The sequence below is a fragment of the Cynocephalus volans genome, chromosome 6 (genome assembly GCF_027409185.1).
Source record: "Cynocephalus volans isolate mCynVol1 chromosome 6, mCynVol1.pri, whole genome shotgun sequence".
NCBI classification, from domain to species: domain Eukaryota; kingdom Metazoa; phylum Chordata; class Mammalia; order Dermoptera; family Cynocephalidae; genus Cynocephalus; species Cynocephalus volans.
The window spans coordinates 61,976,725-62,002,848 of record NC_084465.1 but is presented as its reverse complement, the minus strand read 5'-3'; the positions used below and the strand labels follow the sequence as shown (position 1 = coordinate 62,002,848).

The 26,124-nt window shown below is 36.3% G+C and overlaps 1 protein-coding gene across 15 annotated transcripts in view; it reads right to left on the bottom strand.

Annotated features, from left to right (window-relative positions):
- Window positions 1–1,899: 1,899 nt before the first annotated feature.
- The window catches only part of ADAM22 (ADAM metallopeptidase domain 22), a 234,363-nt gene continuing 210,138 nt past the window's right edge, over window positions 1,900–26,124 (bottom strand). For 4 of the 15 annotated variants that reach the window (XM_063098605.1, XM_063098604.1, XM_063098607.1 and 1 more), the window contains 4 exons: window positions 16,730–16,830; window positions 16,376–16,442; window positions 5,661–5,784; window positions 1,900–1,920 (listed from right to left, as the gene is read on the bottom strand). In XM_063098605.1, the coding sequence (XP_062954675.1) occupies window positions 1,900–1,920; window positions 5,661–5,784; window positions 16,376–16,442; window positions 16,730–16,830 (313 nt within the window). Of the gene's footprint in view, window positions 1,921–5,660; window positions 5,785–11,576; window positions 11,664–14,018; window positions 14,130–16,375; window positions 16,443–16,729; window positions 16,831–19,131; window positions 19,327–26,124 lie in introns of all 15 variants that reach the window. The other 11 variants (XM_063098599.1, XM_063098598.1, XM_063098601.1 and 8 more) reach the window with 7 other exon arrangements.

The window sequence follows — 26,124 nt, the reverse complement described above, 5'->3', positions numbered from 1 at the left end:
TATTTTCAAAGACTTTCAGAAGAGAGGTCCATTATAGAAGACATAAACACACAGAATAAACATTGACTTCTCACTTGGCCCTTCATTTGGGCATCTAAGATGATTACACATAGAGATGAAATGGATTTTGTCTGTGGATACTGCTGAAAGAGATAAAATATAGAGGGTAGTTCTGAAATCTTGTCTGCAGATTTCATTCCTCTCAAGAAAAAGTGGAAATCAAAAGTATACTTCACAGCAGACCATTTGATTGATCCCATCAATTTTGAACCTCACTAGGGTAGCTTTCTTTCAGAAAGACAGAGCTGCATGATAACAGCTATCAAACTTTGGTTTTAAAGAAGAGGATTTTAACATAGAATTCTCAGTTTTCTATGAATTAAAAACACATAGGGTTCAAAACATCGGGTTCGTCCCCTTGCCAGCTGTGTGGGTAACTTCACAGTTGCTGCGTCTTTGTGGCTTTAGATTTCATTTAACCCTTTATGACCTGTTGAGTCTTCCCAGCTCAGATAGTAAAACCTTCCATCTTCTTGCTTCAAAGTCGCTGCAGAATGACCTATTGGGACTCACATCCCAGTGACGATAAATGTTCTTAATAAACAATGTAAAAGTTGTTTTTCTTCAAACAAGTCATTCATTTCACAGATAAGGATGGCTAAAAAGATCTGTCAAGGAACAAAAACTTCAGGCCACAAAGGGTTAGAGTATTGGCAAGTTGGAAGCTACAATTCACCAGCAGCCCATGGTCTCCTTGTCTTTGGTGCACTTGCTTTATCTCAGCAGGACACACTGCTGGGGGGCGCCCTGGCCTCCAGGGTGAGGTACGCTCTGGAGCTGAGAGATAACGGCTGCTGCAGCAGGCACCATACGCCCCCAGAAGGGAAGTGGACAGGTGGGATGATTCCCAGGGAGTGGCCGGTCAGTAGCAGAGGATCTCGAGGCAGCACAGAGATTGCACCGCTGAACTTCTGCTTCATCGAGCTGTAGAGGCCAGAAGTTTTGCTGGGCACTTTGTTCTTTCACTCAATTGATTACTCAATAAAACTGCCTCCAGACTGTGCACAGTTTAAAGGGATAGCACATGTTTTGGACAAATACCAGTTATGGAGAGACAAATTTACAGCACTGACCACTATATTTACATCATCTGCTTAGAATCTTTTAAGACCACTGGATGGATGATGATGATGATGTGATTGTGACTGTTTTTAGGCATTTGGCAAAATACACTTGTGTGTAACAGCTGCTTTTTTTTTTAATTTAAAAATGTTTACATATGTACAATTGTCCTTGTATGCTGATATAAATATGAAAAGTAAAAAAACAAAAACAAAAATAAAAATACATGTTTAAAGTTAGCATATGGGATATTGGCCTCTCAAAGCTTTAAAGTCCTGCAGAAAAATCCTATATGCCTTAGCCCTGCATGCTAGTATCTAATATGGGATGTTGTTTCCTTAAATGTGGAAAACAAGAAACAGAAGCTTCATGCATATAGCATTACTGTTTACAATGAGGATGTGCTTCAGAATGTCCAGTTCTGAATCCACTATTGTCCCTTAGGAAACTTGCTACATTTGGGTCATGAGAGTTAATTTTACTGATATTTCTACATACATCTGTCATGCAGATTATCCATTAACGTACCAGTGCCTTTACTGTTCCATGTTATAGTGTAACATTTCAGTAGTTCTTTCATGGTTCAGTTAAATCCTAAGCCCATGACAAGAAGAGAATGGTATCCAGATGTGGGATTTGGCTTCCTCTCCTTTGTGGCATCTCAGAGGGTCTTCGTATTGTCTGAAGAGCAGATAGATTTGCAGTGATTCCGTGAGGCTGGGTTTCTATAAAAGTTGAAGTAAACAGTTCCGATGTGTCACATGTAAACAGTGGATCTTAAATGGATGTCTCCCATAGCTGCACAAGAGAGAAAAGCAAAATTGCACATTGTGAAAGCAGGAAGCAGACTATGAAGATGAAAAAGTTTCAGTGATTCCCCCCTTATATATGCGACTGTGGATGCACACTCTTGCAAAGTCTAAGAAATGGATAAAACAAACACTCCAACGTTTAGCTCTCTTTCTTCTACACCTGTCTCAACCTTTTTAACAACTGCTACTTTTTGATATAAAAAATTTCACATCCACATTTAATGTTACTTAAAATTTTGAATAAAGTAAATATTTTGTCTCAGATGAAATAAAATAACTTAAAATATCACTTTTTTTTTAGCTACATGTGCCCTTTTTTCCCAAGGTTCCTGACACAGCCAACTAGAGCAGTAGCTCTTGCCCCTGCTGCACAAAACATGATCTGGGAAGGCTGTAAAGATCCCACTGCCCAGGCAGCACATGAGACCAATGAACTCAAAATCTCTCTGGGTGGGACTCAGGCATTAGAATGTTTTTAAAACTCTTCAGATGATTCTCATGTGCAACCAAGGCTGTACCACTGACCTCAGCGAAGTGTGACTCCATCAATACCACTACCCATTTAAATATCACTGTCCTGGGCCTATAACCAGGCCATACACTCTCCAATCCATCACAGCCTCCTGAAAATTGTTCTCTCTCAGGAGCTGACATACCAGAGTAGAAGGACGTGTTCAGGGCAGGATGTCCCTACCTTAATTCCCTCACCCCCTTCCTCTCCTTGCTTCTACTACCAGTTCTTTATACTAATCCTGTTCAGATCCAATTTCTGCAATGTTCAATTATCACCTTAATAGACTGAAAACTTTGGCACGATCATATATGCATGCAACTCAGTTCACCAGAAAAGGCCAATTAAAAAAAAAAAAAATCAAGCTGATGAAATAGGTTTCTAGGCAGTATGATTGGGGTATAGTTATTATAAACATGAACAACAAAAGCCTATGACCATAGTGACTTAGGTTATAACCAATTTCCACCCAAATTCCATTTTTACTTGACATTTGGGGCATGTCATTGTATATATAATGAGTTTCTGGAAAAGAAAAAGGAGAAAAAGCCAAGTGACTAAGTACATGTTCCTATATAGGTTCCTTTAATATGTTTTCTCAAATCTCCATGAAAATCTTGCTCTGAATTCCCATGTTGGCTTACCCCAGAGGGTGTGGTAAAGCCACTTGTGCTCTCTACCTTAGATCTGCTTTATACACCCTTTTGATTCAAAAAACACCCATGCCCTCGTCCTTTGTAAGCCAAAGGGATCGCTCAACTGTGAGAATCTTTGTGGGTGGATGACACCTGTTGGTGAAGAGGTATTAAACGGGGCTTACAGGGTGTCTGAGGCAAAGATCTGAACTGCTCAGATAATGGTCTGGAGTGGTAAAGAGTTTAGACTTTGGCCTCAGAGAGCCAAATATTCCTCCCATATGGTTATGAAGTTTAAATAATAAGTGAAGCTTGCAGAAAGAAGGGAGGAACCGATGAATGACACTGGTGAAACCTGAAAGTCATGATTATCCCTGTGAGGAAAAAGGAGCAAAGAAATGTCAAGCCATCACACTGAGCAGTAAGCATGACTTTGTCCATGTCCATGTGGCTGGAACAGAGGGGCTGCTGACAGAAAGATCTGCTTGTTCAATTCTCCACAGCCCACAAAGACAGCCCAGAGGCAGGCGCCACCGATTCTGCAATATTCTGCCACATGCCTATGTGGCTGTTCCACAGTACGTAGAACAAATCAGACTTTCCCCATAACTATCCCAGCAGCTAGAGTCTTCGTGGTCACCCTGCTCAGCCAGGGCCAGCCACTTCTGGGGAGCTTCCATTTTAATCAGCTCTCATGTAGTAACATCTCCAATAACCCACACCCTGGCATGACAGCAGCTGAGAGGAAGTCCTCAACTTGACGGAGCAAAACAGAGATGCAGACAATTCAGCAGAAGAAAACTGGGGTGACGTACTGAGACAATTCTCTGAGGAGAGGAGGAATGACATTGGCCTCAGATTTCATTATCACATATTTCATCATGAACAGCTGGATGCCTATCAAAAGTCTTCTTTTAAGGCTAGAAAGCTGAGTGCTAAGAATCGGAGTTAACTTTTTTACTTTTTTTTTTTTTAACTTTTACAATTTTCTATACTGTATTAACATACAAAAGTGATTTTTTTTTTATGATTAACAAAACACCATTGATTGTTTCTAAATACTTTTTGTTAAAGTGATTATTACGTGTTGAATTGTGTCCCCCCCAAAAGTTTAATGTGTTGGAGGCTTGATCCCCACTGTAACTGTTGGGAGGGTGGGAAGTTGTATTATGGCAATTGAAAGGCTGGGCCTTGAAGAGGTAATTAGCTTATAGGACCATGCTGTAGTGAATGGATTAATAATGGTGGTCAGGGGTGTGGTTCTGAGGGCTTTAAAAGGCAAGCCCACAAAGAGTCTCTTTCTCTCTACTCTGCTATTTTCTGCCATGTGATATCCTGCATTGCTAAAAAGCCACCACCAAAAAAGACCCTCACCAGATGTTTTCCCTGGACATTGGACTTTCCAGCCTCCAAAACTGTAAGCAATAAATTTTGTCTTCTTTATAAATTACCCTTCCAGGTGTATTGTTATAAACAAGAGAAATGCACTAATACAGTGATCTAATCAGCTTTTAATGACTGGTGTTTTCTTAATGACTCTGGGTCAATTGAGTTAAAATTTGAAGGATCCATGTTTACTTTGAACCCCATAATTAAGGTTCAAGATCAAAGAGGCTCTGAAACATATTTCAAGACCAAAAAGTCTAGGAACCCAGGACCTACAAGCAGATAAATCTCCATAGGCTTTTAAAGCTTTATTATAATTTTTTTGCAACACTATTTCTAAGAAGATCAACATTATAGTGTACCAGACCACAGCAGAGCCTAGACATCAATAAACGTAATTATTCTTTGGTTTTATCTTTCACTCAAGCCTCTGAGGGCTGGTCTGCCTCTCTAAACTCCACTATATCTCAATTTTCATATAATGGATGTGTTTCAGAAATGTTATGAGACAAAGTGGTATCATAATTAAAATGTAAAAGGGGACTTAATATTTAAAAGAAACTTCTGGTGAATCATGATTTTATAAAAGTAATCAATGCCTCCATATTTATTTTTAAATTTGGCTTTCTTAAATATAAAAGGGTGTGTTAATATTTCCATACCCTTTGCCATATTCTTTTGATATCACAGATTTTTCAAGTTCCCTTTTTTCACATCCAAATTCCACCTCCATCCATTGATCTGATTTTCTGTCACAGGTTCCTATTCCTAAAATCCTATTGGTTGTTATTAGCCAGTGAAAGGCCTGCATTAGAAAATTGGGCATGAAAAGGAGGCTAATTTACCTAATCTCTGACATTTCCACATAATTAAAAAACTGATAAAGCAAAATACATCCTTTGATTTGATTCCAGGTTTGAATATCTTAGCTACACTGAATCATAAAGAATATAAGTATTTAGCAATGAATAATTAATATACATTAAATATCTCTAGAATATATCAATGCAGATTAAACTAATATGCAAATATAGATCTGAACCCAAAAGCCCAAGACTCTTCTAATTGCAAATTTAAGTTTTTTCATTTTCTTATGAACAATGAAGAAAAAATGGCTCTCTCTTTTAAAATATGAACTCATAGATAAATGTTAATGACTGAGCATGTAAGCACATGGAAGAAGTTTCCACATACCCTGGCACTTTGTCGGTTCACTTTCTTCTCCTCATCAGGAAGTGGAGGCATTGGGTAAGGGTATTTTCTGCTGGAGGCAATAGACCCAGTTGATGAAGAAGGAGACTTGGCAGGAGATAAAGTCCTGAGACGTTGAGAACAGATGTAATAAATATCATGTGACTGCCTAAAATCTTTTTCAAATATCTGAAAAGCGGGTTCAGAATAAACCCTCTGACTTCTACTCCCTTAAGCCACTACTGCGAAGGTTTAATTACTGGGAAGATACTCTGTCATTCACAACATTGGAATGCTAGAATTTTATCTTCCTATGTTTATGACTGCAATGGATTGTTTAAATGTTAGTGCAGAGACTCACACTTTTCAACTACATAGCCAATAACACAGTTTCCTATATAGATAAAAAGCTAAAATAGAAAAGGATAAAATCATTCTAAGAGCTCATAAAGGTAAATTAAGTGTACAACATGTTAATATTCTGCCTCATTTTTATCACTTAATATAAAAAGATTTTTAGTACAATAATCCCAATTATATTTTGAGATCTTAAAATACATTTACTATTGATTTATTTATTAGTTGTTAAGTCACACACCAGTTTACACAAAACGCATGCATTCAGAGGCCAGTGTGTTAGTTGTGAAGGAACAAAGGCAAATACAGGGGTTTTAATAATAAATTAGTAAGCATGCAAGCAGTAAGGAGTGCAGAGTTCCAGCCAAACAAAGTCTGATGAGAACATACAGAAATGGTCTGATTAGTCCCTACAATCAGCATTTCTGGGTAAGCTGCTGATATCTTATTGCGTTACACTTGTTTGATTTTGCATATGCAGTGGTAATATTCGTGACTAAGCTGAGCATACCATAAGAGTCCATATCTGCTGCTAATTTGACTTTTAAGTGAAAAAACAGCTGAATGAAAAATAACGTCTACTCATATCAATGGACAACGGATGTGATAACCGCAGTAGCTATCCCATTCACAAATGTTACCACCGCACACCCTTGACTCCCTAATTCCTGGTGCAAGGTGGTAATGACCCACAGCACTGAATTGCTTACACAGCCACAAGTATTTATTTCAGTACTTCAGATGAATATGCACCCCATCTGCTGTGACTGACTCAGCCTGGTGGGGTAGCATTAGGTAGGGCAAGATCTACTATCTACATTGCTTTCACCAGCATTAAAGATGTCTTTTTTTCCTCCCTTATTTGAAATTTTGGTTCTCATCCATATAATGTCCTTTGCTCTGGTTCTGCCATTGTTTTCAAACTAGCTTTCATTTTATGGACAATGAATTCAAGCAAAAGTTTGAAAATTTTTCCTACAGATTTCCAACAAACCCTTAGATCCAAGTGAATATTCCTGGTTGATTTTAAGAATCAAGAATGGTTCAGTTAACTTTTAATCCATAGCTCCTAACATTTCATCTATTTGAGAAATGGCCAAGAATACTCCTTGGCATGAGTTGTTACACTATAGCAGCCCCATTTGACTTCACTTATGTTATTTCTCTCTGTTGCTGAGCAGATGGGTGTAACAAAGAATATTAGTACAGTACTTCAATCCTCTAAAGTTCTTTGTTTGGGTTTTTGTTTTGTGTTGTTTATGGCTGGCTGGTAGGGACCCAAACCCTTGACCTTGGTGTCATCACACTCTAACCAACTGAGCTAACTGGCCAACTCCTCTAAAGTTCTACTAAAGCAATGTCCTACTACATACTTTTCTAATTCAGAAGTTAAATTTTTTTTTTTTATAAAAAACATTTTAAATAGGATTATGATCTTTAGGAAACAAATTCAGTATGTGTAAAATAAGGGCGTTGCATCTTTCTAAAATGAGGAATATTAACCTGGATTCAGCTTCTTAGCCCAGTCATTACTGATAAGATGTCCAAGTGCAGGAAAGCTAGTGAGGTACACACAAAAAATAACGAAATCTTGTGAAGTTTAGAGGGTCATGCAGAATGAGTGATCTTTTTAATTTGCTGCAGTGTTTGTGTCTATAACATTAGCTCTGAGCTTATAGTTTCATAGTCATGTCATCTTTAACTTGGCCATGGGTCCAAATGACCAGCCTTGCACATACACAAAGCCATTCCAATGAGGGGTGTTGAAAGTCCAGTCTTCCTCTCAATTATCTTTCCATGGGCAAAGCCAATAATGAGTCAAAACAAAAATAGGAGGTATTCTCTAGAACTCCAAAGAAATTGCACATATACTACTTCTCACATTAACACAATAGTTAATTGACACTTTGGACCCTGAGGGGAAAAGAAGCCAAGCAGGACAGTGTTAGCCAGAGGGAGGGGCAACAGGTCCTGAAGGTCAGTGGTGTGTGAAAGCATAAAGGGGATTATTTTGGGGAAATGGAGGGCACCAGAGCAGGACTCATAATTAGAGAACAAGGCAGGGTAAATCAGTTTAGGGAAAAAAACCTCAAAATTTCTCAAAATGTTTACGGAAGACATTCCTTCAAAACCACCTCCAGGCTCTTTTCTGACCCTGGCTACTTGCCTGGTAGTTCCAATCTGGATTTCACTTAAAGCCAGGAACAATTTCAGCTCATTCACTTACAGAGTGAAGTGAATCTTTGAGCAAATGTTAACCATTATCATCACTACATTTTTTAAAAACCACAATAACCTAATCATGGGTGCCACGCTAGAGTTACACAATAAAGCTATGTTTGTGTGCCATTGAACAGTGGTGCACTGTGGGGCTGCATCAGACTTCCTGGGCTCGCCTGTTGGAGATATGTCTGCATAGCCAATCTCAGTTCATTTCTGGCCCCCAGGACAGGCTAAAACCAGGCCAGTCACATGAGAAGGACACAAGTCCACCCCTTATTCACCTGTGTTCATATGCAAACTTTATGGTAGCCTGATCCAGAAAGATTTATTAAATTTCCTAGGATAGGATTTAAGTAGTCAATATCCACCCTACTACATTTTTTTTTTTTTTTTTTTTTGTCGTTTTTTCGTGACCGGCACTCAGCCAGTGAGTGCACCGGTCAGTCCCATATAGGATCCGAACCCGCGGCGGGAGCGTCACCGCGCTGCCAGCGCAGCACTCTACCAAGTGCGCCACGGGCTCGGCCCCACCCTACTACTTTTAAGTCACTACAGTGAAATAGAGAAAGAACGGACTTTGGAATCATAGAGTCAGGCTCTAATTCTGGTTCTTACACTAGCTGTTCCACCTTGAGTTACTCTTTGTGCCTCAGTTGCCTCTGTCCATAGAAAGGAAATAAGAATGCCTACACCTTATGATGTGACAAATAAAAGTGCATAATAGGCACTTGATACATGATAATTATTATTGTTTCTTTTCAGAGTCACTACATTTTCCATAAGATCATAAAAGTGGACTCAAAAACCACTGATGAAGTTGAGTAATCAACTGGATAATACCCTAGAGAAAGAACTTGTAAAGCATTCCCATCACCCAGAACTGATCCAGGTGTGGTGAGATAATGCTCTTTCCCTGATCTCACTTGCTCCAGAATTCCTGATGGCTTAAATACATGCTGACAACAATTTCAGCAACCAATGTCATTAAAATGGTATAAAGGAGCACAACTGAGGTACATGATCACTCAAAATCTTTAGGCATTTGCCTTGCTCTTGATAGTGATATGGATATTATATTTTAAATGCTGGGCTATATTCTGAACCAATTTGCTGGAGTAACAAAGTACTCACTGCATTTTGATAAAGATACAACCCAACAACACATGGGCAATTAATAAGGTGACCTTTGCACTTATTGGTGGTTTTGGCAGGAGAGATAACCCTGAATGACCTAGTGGCAGGTGAAGCAGATCTTAGGGTAAGCATACAGTCAGCAAAGCATAAGCCAAGGTGTGGATGCACTTTGGGCCTCCTGTGTGAGGCTTGGCTTGGATGGAAAGTGGATGAAATTCTATCTGTTGCATTAGAATCATTGTGTTAAAAGCTGTGGGCCATCTCAAGTATTCACCACTGCCACAGAAATTCTGTATTGATATTCAAGTCTTACCAGCATAACCTTTATTAATCTAAAAATGACAATTAAATAAATTATAACTGTTCAAGGAACTTTAGCCTTTAAACATAAACAGGGATTTTTAATAATTAATTCGTAATGTGACTATCTACTGTATGAACCCTTATCTCATGTAAAAGAGGAGAAAAAAGAACCCTCTAAAATTGCCCTTGCAGTTTTGCACGTGCAACTGGGGGTGCTAAAGCATTTCCCCATCCAAACTGCATTTAGTCATGCAGCTTCTGGGCAGACCTGGGTGCTGATTTTAAGAAATGTGAACTCTTCTCTGGGAGTCACAAACTACTCAGCTCACCCAGGGGAGGTGAATCGACTCTTCCGGAGTACCATTTCATAAATTATTGCTGCAAAAATGCTAAGTCCATTAGAAATAAAAGCCCTAACCCATATAGGACCAAAGTCATTCTAATTTGGTTCCATAGCTGGTACAAATTATAATCTGCCCACAAGCCTGAGGAAAATAGGAAGGAGAAATAGAACCACAGGTAAGCCAAGATTTCAAATAGTATTCAAAATCATCTTACCTGTCTTCCTGATGTTGGCCATCTTGGGAGCTACAGGTGAGGGTGGGATGTTTGAATGTGAGTGTATGTGTATGAGTTCAGTGTGGGAAAGTGTAGGACAAGCAGAGGGAAAGCTCAGGAGGGAAAGATGGGGTATAAAAGCGGGATATACTTTTGTGAGCAGGCAGGAGTTATGCTTTCCTTGGGGTATATGCAAATGTTATGGATCAAATTAAAATGCAGGTTGGTCTAATCATTTTCTCAAACTACACATGACTAAACTAAATGGTACACTGGAAGAGAAAGTCCACCTTACATGGGTGCTGAAAGTTAAATACACATACATATTTTGATTATCTGTTTAATGCTGACCCAAGTCACAGCAATAAGTAACATGAAAGCTTACTCTTAAATTGTGTTCAGAAGAGGTAGCATTTGAGTCTATATTTCTTCTTTACATTAGTTGTCCACAAAGTAGTCAGATATAAAGTGGACATTTATCTCTAAGAAAACACTTTCCTATTATAAAGAGTAAAAAAAATGCCATTAAGAGCTTTTGGAAATTCTCTCTGATCTCTAATGTTACACAGAGCTGCAGCAAATTGAGTAAATTTGATAGTTTCTCAAATGTAAGGATACTCTTCTCTTTGTAAGTCAAGAACATGTTTCCTATCTGCTTCCTGTTCTCTTTGAAGTGTTAGACAACAGCATTTTTATTAGTATAAAAAATTCCTTAGTTTTTTTTTTTTAGAATCTGTGAAATACTCTTCTCAGCACAGCCCTTCTCTGGTAGCAAATGGTTGTACTGAAGAAATAAAACTTAAACTCATTCCACATAGTCTCATGTGGTCAATATTATCTCAATCATTTTCCATTTTGATCAAATCATTGTTTCTAGTCAAAGCAAAATTCCACTTAGTTTCTTTTCATGTTTTTCCTTGAGTTTTCACATGCACTATGCACTCTTAAGCAGTAAGTACAAAAAATGCATCATAAAACTGCTAGATTCTAGAAATTAAATTGTTCAGGTTAATAGTGCTTCTTTATTAGTAGAAAGTATGTTTCATGCCCATAGAACACTACATAGCATAAAATGAAGAGAAAGCTACTAAGAAGCTCAAGATGGTGATAGGGACATGCACTAAATGGCAACCCTTTCAAATGGCTTCATTTGAAACATTCAGAAAATAACTGGACTTGCTCATGAAGCTAAAAACAGAGATCGAAAGGCAGCAAATAAACAAGAACCCTTTTCCACCTACAAGAACTTGTATTGGGAGATATAAGATAGAGAGCCAGTCATACTACAGTATTTGTATGTGCTGGGAGAGTTTGAAAAGGATATAAAATTAATTTATAAAATACCTAAAGTATGGTCCTTCAGTGTTTTTATTCACATCTTCTACCCACTTAGCTACATTATAGTCTCTTTTGAACCATGGGTTTAAATACCTGCAGAAAGCAATGGAAGGAACAAAGAAAGCAGAACAAGATAGAAAATCTGAAAATACACAGCACAAGCTTAGCAAGGATGTCTTCACCCTCCAAATGCAAGTGACTATGGCAAATAAACCGGGATGGATGTTGGGTGATTACAAGGCCGTCTATACAATGACATGAGAATAATCTCATCTACAACAAGACTCAAGGCATTCTAGAATATATTCAACATTTCTGCGAAAGCCTTTTGCAGAGGCTTCCCAAAGTCAATCAGAAGCTCCCTTTCGATCACAATACTGTCAGCATTCCCATTCACCCACCTCCAAAGTGGCTTTTTCCAGGCCACCTCTCATTTGGCTCTTTGGTTTTCAAATGACAATGGTGCGTATTTGTAAAAAATTCAAATGGCTGCAATTTCAACCTTGCATTTGGGCACATAATATACCCCAATTAGAAAGAGCAAAGTTCTCTTTCCAGTATGAGAAACCTTTTATATGGCCACTGTCTTATTCCCTAAAGCAGATCCCAAGCTGGAGTCAACAAGAAAGTATGTTCCACTCAGCTCTGTAAAGAACAGAAAGGTTCCCACTCTTCTGATCCTGGAGCCCCAATGTACACTAAGTGTGGTGAAAATAGGTCTCCATGATGGTGAAGCTGGATTAAGTCATTTAGCTGCAGCTACAGTGTTTCTTCCTCCTCTTTGTGTACTCCAGACTAAAGTGTTCATGTTTCCATTAGGAAATGGCCCTCAGAAGTGTCTGATCATTAATCATGGGAGTGACTGCCAGGGAGTAATAATGACCTTGCTTAGCATTTCCCTGATGGATCTGGCAAAGTCTCCATTAGAATCAGTGCAAATGTTAAAGATAGTAAAATTGGAGATGCAAGTTGTTTTTCCCCAGAGTTTCCTTTGATTTTTACCCTGGGATCCAAACAAAAACACATCCCCTTAGAGTTTGCCCTTGTAAAATAATATAGATTTGACAAATTCAGTATTGGAAGAATTTCGAGGTTTTACTGGGTTTTCTCATTTAAAAAAAATAACTTCTAGAGATACTTTAGGCAAAGATCCAAGCTCTATAAAACTCAAGTAATTTGGAAACAAAACAGGGGAAAATACAAAACACATATATTTATTTTGGGTTGAAGTTTGCTTCTTTCCCCCATATTGAGTTTTTGAACTGCTAATAAATACATTTAAATCAAAACTACATTTCCACAGTTTACATTTAAAAAATCGGATTATTTTTCCCACAGCCCTTACCCTTATTTTTTAGCCATAACAAAGGTACTCTACAAAATAACATGAAACTCCCTCCTGAAAGAAAGATTTACTTGCTTTTTTTGTTTATAAAACTATTTTTGCTAAGATAATGTCTCCTGACTCAGGAGCAACTCACACTAGTTTTGCCTTTAGCCACAATCATTGCCAACTTGCACTTTTCAGAGAGATAGCCAATTAAAACTTGCATAAAGATTTCCACTGAAACTCTGAATGAAAACAAAAAGTCAAAAAGCATGTGCAGCCACAGATGAAGGCTAGTGAATGCTCTGGCCTGGGGAGAACCATAGAAAAAGCCCATGCAGCTGTAGTCAGGTGAAACATAGCCACATAGCAAACTGCATCACCCACAGGCAGACAGCCACTTCCAGGACGAGATGTTTGTTCCTTTCACTGGCAGTCTTAGGAACTCAAAAGACTGGTGCTAGGACTGGTCCGTGAAAGCTACACCCACATGGCCTGGCTTGCACTTGATGGACCTTTCCTCCATTTCAGGGAGCACTTCAGAAGGCGTTGATCACTTCACCAGAGGCCGCTGAAGATAATTCTTTTTTTTTTTTTTTTTTTTTTTGTCTTTTTGTGACCGGCCGCACCGCGCTCAGCCAGTGAGCGCACCGGCCATCCTTATATAGGATCCGAACCCGCGGCAGGAGCACTGCCTCGCTCCCAGCGCCGCACCCTCCCAAGTGCGCCACGGGGTCGGCCCACTGAAGAGAATTCTCAATTGTTTGTTTCTGCTGGGGATCTGCCCATAAAAGTATCTTCAGAGTGGGCTTCCTAACACTTCTAGGTCATGGTGGCTGGAGTGATGGGATTTTATCAAACTGCAGAGAACCTGCCTGTGTGGCTTGACTTGGCTTATAGCGCAACATGCAAAAAAATGCGTTAGACGGGATAGGAGAGCTCTTTGTGTTCTCCAGGATGGAAAGGCAGAGGAAAATTAGCTGGTGCTGGCTGGACCAGGAGCACCTCCGAGCAGACATGGGGGCTCGGTCAAAGATCAAATGACCCTGCTCTCAGCCAAGGAAGGGACTTGGAGGGAGATTAAGTGCCAGCCCAGAATGAAGGGGCAGGTGGAGACTGACCTGTGATCCAGACTCCCTGTCTGGGGGCTGTCAGAGCCCCCTGGGCTTATGCCTTGGGATGGGACTGTCTGGGCGAGGGAGTGCCCAGGCTCAGGTGCTTGGGGCTCCCTCCTGTAAAAACACAATATATAATACAGACTCTAAGGCAAAAAAAATTTTTACATCATTTACAACAGTGAGGAAGATGCAAAAGCTTTGAGTGGAAAAACAGTATAATAAACAAGGACATTTTACTTTGTTAATTAGCAGAGCATGCATTTGTGGTGCATGTTTTAATTCATGTCCTGATTTTTCATCATCCATTGGGATGATGAGGTACTAAAGGGAATGTTGAAATAATGGACCTGAAATATCTTTCATTCTATAAAAATAGAAGATATTTGGTTGTCTGTGGTCATTCTGCTCTTCTTACAACTAGTCACACAAATGGTATCATTATATGAGAAGCAAATGGGATTACTTAAATATGGAAAGTATAAAAATGTGCCAGCATAATTCTTGATACGCTATGAATCAGGAATCTTTATTAGAAAAAAAATGTATATGTATGTATATAGAGAAAGTGAGTTCCCATACAAGAAGATATCGATCAGCTTCATAACTTGGCTTCATTTAATTAACATGAGTCATGTAACCAATATCAGAAAAGTCTGAAAAATCTGAGGTAGTCCTTAATACTTCTCCCTTACAAGGATGATTCTATTATATTTTATTAAATATAACTCAGTTATTGCACAGGCAAGATTTCTCAGAGGCTATCTGTAGTATTATAATTTTATCATATATATAATGTGATAATTTTTATCATATAATTTTTATCATATTATTTTACACAAAGTTAAAAATAATAGGTGATTGCTCTAGAAAATATTGTATGAACATTGCTAAACACCAAATGCTCTTTAAGTCCTAAACTCACAGCTTTAATATAATATTGGATTCTTTTTTCACTTAGTTTTCAAAGCCTGTAATAGAAAATACTTTTAGAACACTAAACACTACACAAAGGAACTAAAGAACGGTTTGCAGTTTTATCTACACTCTTGCCAGCAACTGAGATAAGCTAAGGAGCTCTTACCAGGTGACCTCATGCAAAACAAACCAAACAACATTCCAAGAAGAGTTTATCAACAATGAGCCTTAAAGCATCCAAGCGCTTTGGGAATGTATAAGATAAACTCTAATAGATTAGTTATCTATGATGGAGTTCTATGATGCCATTCTGGACCATGCAATGGTATCACTTGACATTGTCTACTGTTTCTAAAGTAAAGTATCCTCTAGTCAACTTTGATAAGCCACTTACAAGATAATACCATTCAGGTGGAACGTCCAAATTTCAGGGCAATGTTACTATTCCTGGACTGAAAAGGGCAGAGTATATGATGGAAAAGCTAACATAAGTTTCTGACAAGCAGTTAACAAATACATGCTATTCAGACTTTTTAAGTATTAAGGCATGAAGAAGCAATAGAGATCCTGGGAATAATAACTACTACTACAGTGAGAAATAAGTGAAAATTTTTAGGTGGGTTTAAAAAAGTACAGGTAATTAAAACCAGGTGGCAAGATCAGTCCAAAAGGATACCAAAGGTGTGTTTTATTCCATGAAGGAGGATAAAGGTTTGAGACTTTGTTTTGCTTGTACTTTCTTAAGCAGAAAAACAAAAAAAAGTGAAAGGTGTTTACTTCATTATAAATGACTTTAAATGTTACTTCCAACCCCATTCCCACTAAAAAACACAAAAGATATGTGGCTATCATTTAAAACGGATAATGTTGCATTTAGTGACAATGATTCAGTTAAAGAGCAAATTTAGGTAAATGCCCTTTTAAATGTCCTCAGAAGGAAAATTTAAAAGGGAAACATTCCATTAGTCTGAGAGAATGCTTAGATTGCAGCCATGAAGACCCCAGAGTGGTGGTTTCAGACCGTGAGCAGTACCATGCTCTAGTACAGTGGGAATTTTTCCCTGATGCTTCCAGGTTGTGCGAATATTAGGGGGAGGAAATGTGACCCTTTGAAATGGCTAGACCCCAGGTGATGAAAAGAAAGGAATGTTATCAAAATTCCCTTCAAACAGAACCAAGACACCACAATGGCAGGTGACTGGAGGAAAAAGCCTGCAGCGAGGGTGAGCCCCCCACTATCAGTGAATATTGATATGGGCACAGTTGCGAAGATGCCTATATAAAAGAGAAAAGCCATGGTTAATTTTTAAAGGGCAAACAAGAATTTAAAAGATAAAATCAAGACCAGAGGCATGGTGCATGGTTCTTTGACTATCTGCTTAGTTAAGCTGACACTAAGGCACAGGACCTTTGAGTGCCTTTTTCCATTAGAGGTGGAGACTTACTCAGTTGAGTTAGACCGAGGTCTAAATCTTTTGCCTCTGATTTTCTTTCTGTTGCCTCCCAGATTACCTGAAAAAGAAGGTAGATTATAGCTATATCTAGCTAAATCTATAGCTAGACTTCCATATAAATACATGGTATTTCCAGTGGGTATAATTCACAAACAGCATCACCCTGGAATACCATCCACAAAAAAAAAAAAAAAAAAAAGAACTGGATTCTCATTCTAAATATCCTCCACTCTGTTGGGAGAATAGCTAAAGAGCTAACAGGAAAGAATAAGTATTTACAACCAGCGACCACAGAATACAGAACTTGGATTGTGTGATCAGATGGATTCAGATGCTGCCCTGTACCTTGCCAAGAGTTACTTCGAGGTCGCCCATTTTCACAGATGTCTGAGATATGTTTTGTGTCTGGAATCCTTTCACTCCACGAATGAGAGAGCCCATTTGACCTGAAATTGAAAATATTTATAGATTGTTCAAAAATGTAATCAAATGAATGTTTTGAAATCAGTAAGCAAAACTTCTAAGCATTACTGTACATTAAAATAAATCAAGAAAGAAAATAATCTGAAATGAAAGAATGAAGGGAACATGGAAGTCTTCATGAAGAAGGCAGAATTACGCAACATTCAATTTAAGAAAAGTCAAATACAATGGAACCCCATTACAATAGTCTATTAATGAAAAGCATCAGGACACAATGCAAGCCAATTTACATTCCCCAGAACACAGCAACCACATACAGCAAATTCACTATGTATTTCAGTTACATAACCCGAGCAGCAGAGTTATAATGGGGTCCCACCATAGATGTTTCTTAATTGTAAAGCAATGGTTTTCATTTAAATACTATGAGAACATGGACTTCCAAGAGATTACATTAAGATACACTCAACTGAACCTGGTTAATTTTTATCAAAGTAATATTTCGGTTTCCTTAAATAATAAAATTATATTCTGAGAATTGGCATTTTTCTCCATAAAGTCCAAAAAAGGTAGTACATGTTGGTTAATTGTCCAACAACTAAACTGAATCAGATATTCATCATGAAAGTGCCTCTCATAAAGCCCATGTACTGCTCGTTGAGCCCTTCTGCTATTTCTGTCCTACTATCTTTAAATGAATTATCTCTAAGAAGCAAAACCTACCGTGCACCACATAAGAAAAGAATTTTGACAAATCACATACACTTTTCAGAAGTCTAACAACTTGATACACTTTTTAACTGCTTAAAAATCATAACCCATTGAGATTTTTCTAAAATCTGGGAATTATTCAAATGGATATTTTAAGTTCTTTTTTAGGTACTTTAGAAAATAGCACTATACTTAAACATCTTTTTCACATATCATTCTGGTCAATTCCTACATCTATTTTTAAAGGAACCTTTATACTTATGAGTGCAGACAAATGGAACTCAGAACAATTACTGCATATTAATTCCATAAGTTGGAACATTTTCAACATCATTTGCTACTTACAGAACAACTCATTTTATACAAAACAATAGAAATTCTGCTGGAACCCATTGATTTATCCACTTATTTACTATGTTATTTAATTTAAATTTAACATTTGAACAAGAAGATATTTATATAATGATAGAATTCAAGTAGATACCTAGTTGTCTTCTCTTGGACAACAAAACCTTAAGAAATTTTTTAAAACATCCTTCTATAGTACTGTACTCCTTGGGCAAAAACTAGTATTTCTACTTTTGCTTTAAGCTATGTTATCTAAGTGTAAACTATCCTTCATGCTTACAAAAGTTCAACACAGAGATCCCAGATCTCACTAATTCCTTCTATTCTCCTTCCTGATTAATGTTTATAAAGACTGAGAGCCACTGAAGAACTTCTACGTATGATTCACTCTATCTGGAACTCCAGAAGAGGTCATGCTACCTCTTAATAAACTAGTAATTTCCCCTTCACTCTACAAAGTAACTAACTAATGTGCTCAAAGTCATGAGTGAGGCTACCAAAACTTTTTTTGCTATCCATTACATCCTTATTGGCAACTTTAAAGAAATTCTTCTACAGAATATTTAACTTCCTTCAGTGTGAATATAGGTCTCATTCCCTAAAACATTCCAAATATTTATTTCTTCTATCCATTTATTTTATTAAGCAATTTTAAAGCATGCAGAATTTTACACTGTAAGATGCTAGAACCAGAAGATAGCATCAGAGTCTAAAATATATAAAAAATATATTAATCCCACCTGTACCATTATAAAACTCAGGCAAATATTAAGCATAATTAATTTGTCAACTAAGATATGTAATAAAGCCTAGAAATAATCATTTCAGAAAAAAAAAGGCAAAATCATAATATTTAAATATATGATTCACAGAAAAGCAATCTTTGTTTTATAGCAAGCTTAGCTTTGATATATATAAAATTAAAAAATATTCAATGCAGCACTTATATTACCAATTTATGTTAACAATTGCTTTTATTGAAGCATGACAGTAACCTTTTTCTTTGACTACCAAACATGACATAAAGCTCACCATTTAAAATATTATTAGATACTACATATAGTTTAAGCCATATAAGAGCAAGACTGAAGAACTCTGGGGTTTCTATATAGATTTGGGGTTATGTTTGTTTTGTTTCGTTTCAGTTTTGTGGCCTGATTTGTATAACAGGTGGTTCTGAGCATATGGCATTTTGAAGGAGAGTAATCAAAGAACAAAGGATACTATTTTTTAACATTCAAGAAAGAAGGAAATAGTAATCAAACCTGCTGCAAAATAATGAAATGTTCTGACTAATGGAATAATGTGTGATGGAACAGGTAGAAATCTGAAAATGCGACAGAAAAGCAGACCTCTTCTTAGAACTAGATGCTGAGTTTGTGCTGACTCCAGGAGGAATGTCGCTATAAAAAGAGTCGCCATCTCCAGGCTTTTTTACATAATCTCCCTGGGGTAACTGTCTAAGGCATAATAAACATTTCAGAGTCAGAAAACAAGACACACACATGAACACAGACATATACAAATATTATTTCAGGAAAAAGAGAGGTAGGGATAATGATCTACATGAATCAAATCTATAACAACACATAAGATTATTAATAAATGTGACAAGTTAAAGTTATTCTATCTACAGAGGTTAGAAATGCAATCACTGAAGTCTATAGTTAGGATAAATAAAGCCTTGCTTTGGGGGAAAATTATGAAAAGATGAGTTTTTTCATTGTGACTTCATTATATTTGGAGATGTTAACTGCGGTTTTGTCTTTTTTAAAAATATTGATGTGGAAGGAAATGTGTTAGGACAGACAGTCCTTGCCCAGATAAAGGATAGCTCCTTTTTCACTGTGGTAACAAACTATTCATGATTTCCAAATATCATATAATGTAACTTTGATTTGGTCTTAAAATAACTGATTTCTAAGCAATTCTATAATTTAATCCGAATAAATCCTTATTAGAGTTTGGTGTTCAATTTGGAGCTTCATTGTTCATTTAACAGAAATATGAGAAAGTGAAAAAGATTCAAAGTTGAACCAAAAAGATAATTTTATAACTGCACGGTAGAATATGTGAAGAAAGATAATTTAGCAAGAGAAAGATATGGTTGAAAAACATAACAATTTTTGTTGCAACTATAGAAAGATATTCATAAGTAGGAGGTGGGTGACCTCAGTTCTCTATCTCCACTGATAAGAGCACAAGGCACAACCTATTTAATCTGCACTGTTACTGACCCCACTCGTCTGATTTTGAATGAACTAAAATTAGAATAGATTTATATTACTTCTCCTAAGGAAATCAGGTAAAAACTTTCAGATAGGGCCACAGTTAATCCTCCTGCAGTAGCTAATCTGATCATTTGCCAGCACGTATCCCCCAAACAGCCAACTACATTCCAAAACTTCATTCAGATCAATTCAGTACTATTGTTGAAGATGCAACAAACTGCAGCTGGACTGAGAATTTTAAACAGACCTAAACTCAAATAAGTCCCCAACAAAAGCACAAAATTTGCTAACGCCTTTTCCTATTTGGTTTCTCCTTAGTTACTATGATAATCTTGGTTACTGCTGATGATAAGTTTTATCCCAAAAATGCCACTTTCAGATGTTTGTTTGCTTATACTGATTCCCATATTGTTGTAAATGTTTAAAATACTTGGTCATTCATTCTTTTGAATGACTGAATACCCTCTCTCATATTATTTCAATGCTATACAGTCACACATCTCTATAAATCTGAAAAATATTTTTCAATGGATATAAAGCATGTATTTTAATTTGTATAATTTAATATTTAATCTACTTTTCCCCTGTAAAAAAAAGTAGAATTTCTCACTAAATTAGTATGTAAGAATAATTCCACCTATAATTCTTTGATATAGGTTCCTCCAAAATACTTTTTAATTCCGTGCCTTCAGCTCATAATGATTATCCTTTCTTTTTCCTAGTGTATTATAAAACATGTGTTTTACTGGAAAAATAATACAAGCCCCCATATTCATAATGTTAATAATACATGACAAATAATACATCCTCTTATGCAAGAGATCTTTGACCTCTGGAATCATATTTTCTGTTTTACTTTGTATCAGTAAAATATTCCATCAATGCTTGAAAAATATGCTTTTTATAAAATCAGAGTTCTAAATTTTGCCTCAGAGAAGAAACTTCCTTTTGTATCATATTAATATTTATAAAAGAATCCCACAGAATGTCTCGTCAACACCACATTTTCAATAATAATCTTTTTGGCTAACAAATCTTTTTTGTCGTCATTACCTTTAACAATGATTTTTATAAGCTGATGAGACATGCCTCACCAAATTCAAATTAAATAAAGATATGTTATTACATAAGAGCTCTGAACTACACCTGACCTGTGCCATTACTCTGTCCCCCAAATGACATCCTCTTTACATGGTTCTGGTATTCAAGCATTTACCCTGGCATTTACCCATGCCTCACTTAGCTGATACTGCAGGTGTAAATGTACTGCCTCTCACAGTGGATGTGGCCTGGTTTTGTTTAACTGAACACATTTGACCACACCTTCAATGTAACTTCTCTGCAGTCCATGGTCGTTTTTCACTTAGTGTGCAAACATCCTAAAGGCTAAACATATCATAAATTGTGGGCTTCAGTGATGGAGTTAGAAGGGAGCTTCAGGTCAATGTACTTCTGGGGCACCATCTCATTTTTTCACCATGGGCAGATTAGATTCTTATATATCTCCATTGCCAAGTCTCCAAAGTACAGAAACTTACTTCTCTGCATTCTCCTTAAAATTCCACAAGAAATGCACGTAATTTTTTTCACATAGTAAATGTCAATGATTATAAATTTTGTTGGAGACTGCTTAAGGATGATATTTAATGTCTTTCACTGTCCAGAAATTTATCCTTTTTACAATATTAATTACATATTATAATAAACTTATTTATTCCTGTTTAACTTTTAGTGAAGATAGAGAATATAAGGTCCCCGTGATCAATAAAATAATATTTCATCATTTGCTATAAAAGATCATAAATGATCCCCTAAAAAATTTTTAATTAAACTTCTTTTTCCAGTCTTTTATTATCTTTGCGAGTTTGTTTCTAAATTTTGAGTGTTTTTCTTATTTCATTGAATCTTGGAACCTAAAAGTGATTACCACACTAGGTAGCCTGACCAGTGCTAATTTTTATAATGGGAAAATTATGACATATTTTTCACATTGCATGCAAATGTTTTAGACATGAGCATGATTTTTTTGGAAACAATAACCAAAATAAAATAAATGTTATGTAACTAAGTTCTTTTTCCTCAAAAAGGATTCCTTTCTACATTAATTATAGGTTATCTTTTTCCTCCCTGTTATACAATCTTGGCATTTCATTTTGTATTTTGAATTGATACATACCATTAAATAACATTCTTTTGAAGGTGTTTCCAACACTCTAAGACAAAGACCAACTCAGACACCTTAATGACTCTGGAGGAGCTGAGTCATACAAACTTATTATTATTTCTCTCCAGGTCTACACTATCCATGCTTATTGCTTGTTTGTTGTTATTCTACTTCAGAAGACAAAGTCAGTTCAACTCTTAATGTGTTAATAATGATATATCATCTATTTGTTGTGTTAGCATTCTAAATTTAAACATTATGTAAGACTGCTTCATGGGTCATCCCAAAAGCCTTCAGGCAAATGGTTGGTCCTGATATGAGGAAAATCTGATCCTTCCTAGAAGCACTCATTGAACTACGCTATTTATCTTAATAATCCTTATGCATACTCACAATGGGAAAAATGAAAGAAAAAAAAAAAAAAAACACATTTACCTAAGTCTTAACCTTAATGCTGAAAAAGACATTTCTCCAATGCTTGGTTGGTGTCCAGGTGGTCTTTCACTGGAAATGTTACTTTACTGTTTTAAGAAGTATTGTATGATGTGTACCAAGTCACATTGACAGATACATGAATATCACTAAAATAATAATAATATAAAAACAAAATAAGAAAGATTTGAAAAAAAGGTGGGAAGTTCACAGGTAGAAAATAAAGTAGCTAAAACAGATGAAAGAGAAAAGAAATGGGACAGGGGAGGGGATTCTGCTTAAGGTAAAACCATAGATCGAAAGGTATGATCTAATTATTTATTTTATTTCTCATTAGTTATAATAATGCTGTGCTTCCCTTCAGACAAAGGAAGAGAATAAGATTTCAGCTGAATATAGATGTTTTATAAATCTTAGTTCGGTTAATGTTTCTTATTCTACTGCTATTTGCAAACCTGCCTGAAAACAAAAATCCACTTATAATTCTTGTTACAAACCATATAGGGGCTAAGTCCTAAAGCAATTATGATATTACATCAACAATAAAATCAACTGAAAAGATTATGGAAGTTTTCTTCCCTGAAGATTTTAAAGAAAAGGATAAATACCGATCCTTCTAATTACCTGACATCCAAGGCTTTGCCATGGCTCCTTGGTTCCCTAGTTTAACTCCCTTTACAAAATGACATTGGCAGGTTTAAAGTTATATTGTACATGTGTGGGGTTCTGCCTCCACTATGCCCTAGAATACAACTTCTAAGTTTTTTTATTCAGCAGTTTATGAACAAAAAGAAAAAAATGGGTTTGCATCTCATCTTTTTGTCAGACTTGGAAGTAAATATATAATACAATCCTTCAATATACTGAAAACGTTGAGGACACATTCTCAAGAGGGAAAATTGATCAGGTTATCAGATTCATTCACAGAATTACTTGCCTGTCCTCTCCAATTATGCCCAATTTGGCATTTCTGAGCCATTACAATGTTATTAAGAATCTGATAATGGGCTACATATTTAATATGTCTTGTATTTAGTGTCAAAGCAAAACTTTATGTTCACCAACCCCTTCATCAGCTCAGCCAGCCTTCCTCTTTGAGAACAACCACATCCATCCAACTCCATTCAAAGATCAGAGAAACACAAAATCTTCAGAAACCACACACCAATACGGCCTTTCACCATAATGCTTTACAGATTCAAAGAACTTTATTTGATTTAAAGTGGAGGAAAGTTTAAGTGATTTCCCAACACCACATACTAGTAGATTGGTCCTTCTATCATAGAAGGAAAACCTAATCTAAAGGTAATGACAACTCAAAATTCTTAATTCTACTTTCTGACATCCTTTGGAACATGGCAGATCTTTATTTTAATGTGTTCAGTTATTTCTACAAGACTGAAACAAGACTGAGAATTTCTTAATGCATGCTTTGGTCTATTGGCCTTACCAACTTCTCTATAATCACTAACATACAAGGGTACTTCAAATAGTTCATGGAAAGATTTGTATTATCTTTTAATTCTATTTTTCCATGAATTGTTTGAACTATCCTTGTATATTCTCAAAAAGGAAAACCCTTCAGAACATACTTAACACATTCACAACTTCCTGATCTAAAGTCCATTATTTGCTACTTTTTCATTTTGCAAACTATTGTACAAACCTAATATTCATCAGCTATGAACAAAGGGAGAAAAAAAGGTTGTACTAAGATACATCAAAATATATAAAATAAATAACCAGTGAATATGTGACAACTCTCAAAATATGGACTAGATTCCAAAAAAGTAGCCAGATTGATGAAATGACTCAGTAACACCAGGAGACATGAAATTATATCAGGCACATCAGGGAGAGTGTGTAAGTGTGAAAATGTTCTTAACTATATCTGTGCACGTACTGAGTTAGAACAAGAAAGTGGTGCATACTTTTAAATATTAGTCATTTGTGTATAGTGTGGGAAATTTCCTTATTCTGGATTGTATCCCTAGTGAGAACATGTCTCAGAGCACAGTTGCAGCTTTGCTTATGTACATATTTGAGTCATTTTACTTTCCTTTTTGTATATTCAGCAATATTAAGTTACATTACAGCTTTAGCTCCTATGGAAATGGAGCTGAATCATCTATTTATCTTAGTAGCCTAATTCTACTTTCCACTGAGGAAAGCCACCAAACTTAGATTTCTGACATGACTAATCAACTTCTACCCAACAGAAAGCTTAAATGGCCCCTGCTCTACCCAAGGACTTTTGGACACGAGCTTAAAACATGTTGCAGAGAAATCTAATTGTTTTTAAATTTTAATTTTATCTCAGTTTCACTTTTTCCATTAATGATGAGTTAGTTATCAGGGCACGGTCAATATTTTCTAATATCTATGCTAACTGACCAGGATTTCAATTGGTACCCATGGGTACCATATATTTATAGAGATTCTACAGATACTTAATGCTAAAGCCCTATAGGGATTTTAAATTACAACACAGAAGAAAACAGAAGAGTAAAGTTTAAAATTGTGGTTGCGGCCTGAAAAAGTATCACAATGTTTATTACACATTATTCCTAACCTGCCACAGGCATGTAATGGAACAATGGAAAAAAATTTAAGTAAGTAGGAATCTGCAGAAATAGCTTGAGAACAGAACTAAACACTATATGATGTGCAAGACCTGGTCAGGGTTATCAATTCCAGAATAATACTTTAATTTTTCCGTATCAATAGCTAGTAGCATTAGTAACTTTTAAAATGTTAAAAGTGAAGGGTGTACCCCAATATTGTGTGTTAATTTAGATTTAGATAAAATAGGCAATTTTTATAGAACAACATGAATGCTTTGTATCTCTCATCATGCTGTTAGTTAAACATAGATTTAAGGTTATGCTAACCAGGGTGCCTGACTTAATGGGAATTTTCATTCAAAAAAAAGTACATGAGACAATCAGAGATTCCAACTATGCAAATTCTTTCAACGACCTGTGTGATTACCTAATCGGTACAAAAAAATATTTTCTTATGCAGAGATTGGCTCATCAAGTGCTAGAACATTCCTCTGACAGCAACACTGGGCCCAAATAAACTTTGTCACTTATGAATGGAAGTTATTAACATAATGACAGTAATAAATAAAAAATAAATTCACTCAGAAAGTATTAGGGAATAAGAGTGTTATAAACATGAAGAAAAGCCAATAAACTAATGTAAACAAATGTGACACCTTAATATAGAAGAAGTTTGTTTTAGACGGAAAAAATCAATTTCTATATTTATATATTACTATAAAAGTGACACAAATAAGAATCTTCACTAAGTGTGGTATTGTTGGATGAAAGAACGATTAAAATTTTTAAATGACAAATCTATTATAAGGTAACACATTTCACAGCATCATTATTAAAATTATTATTTCAAGATTAGTGTACGATCAT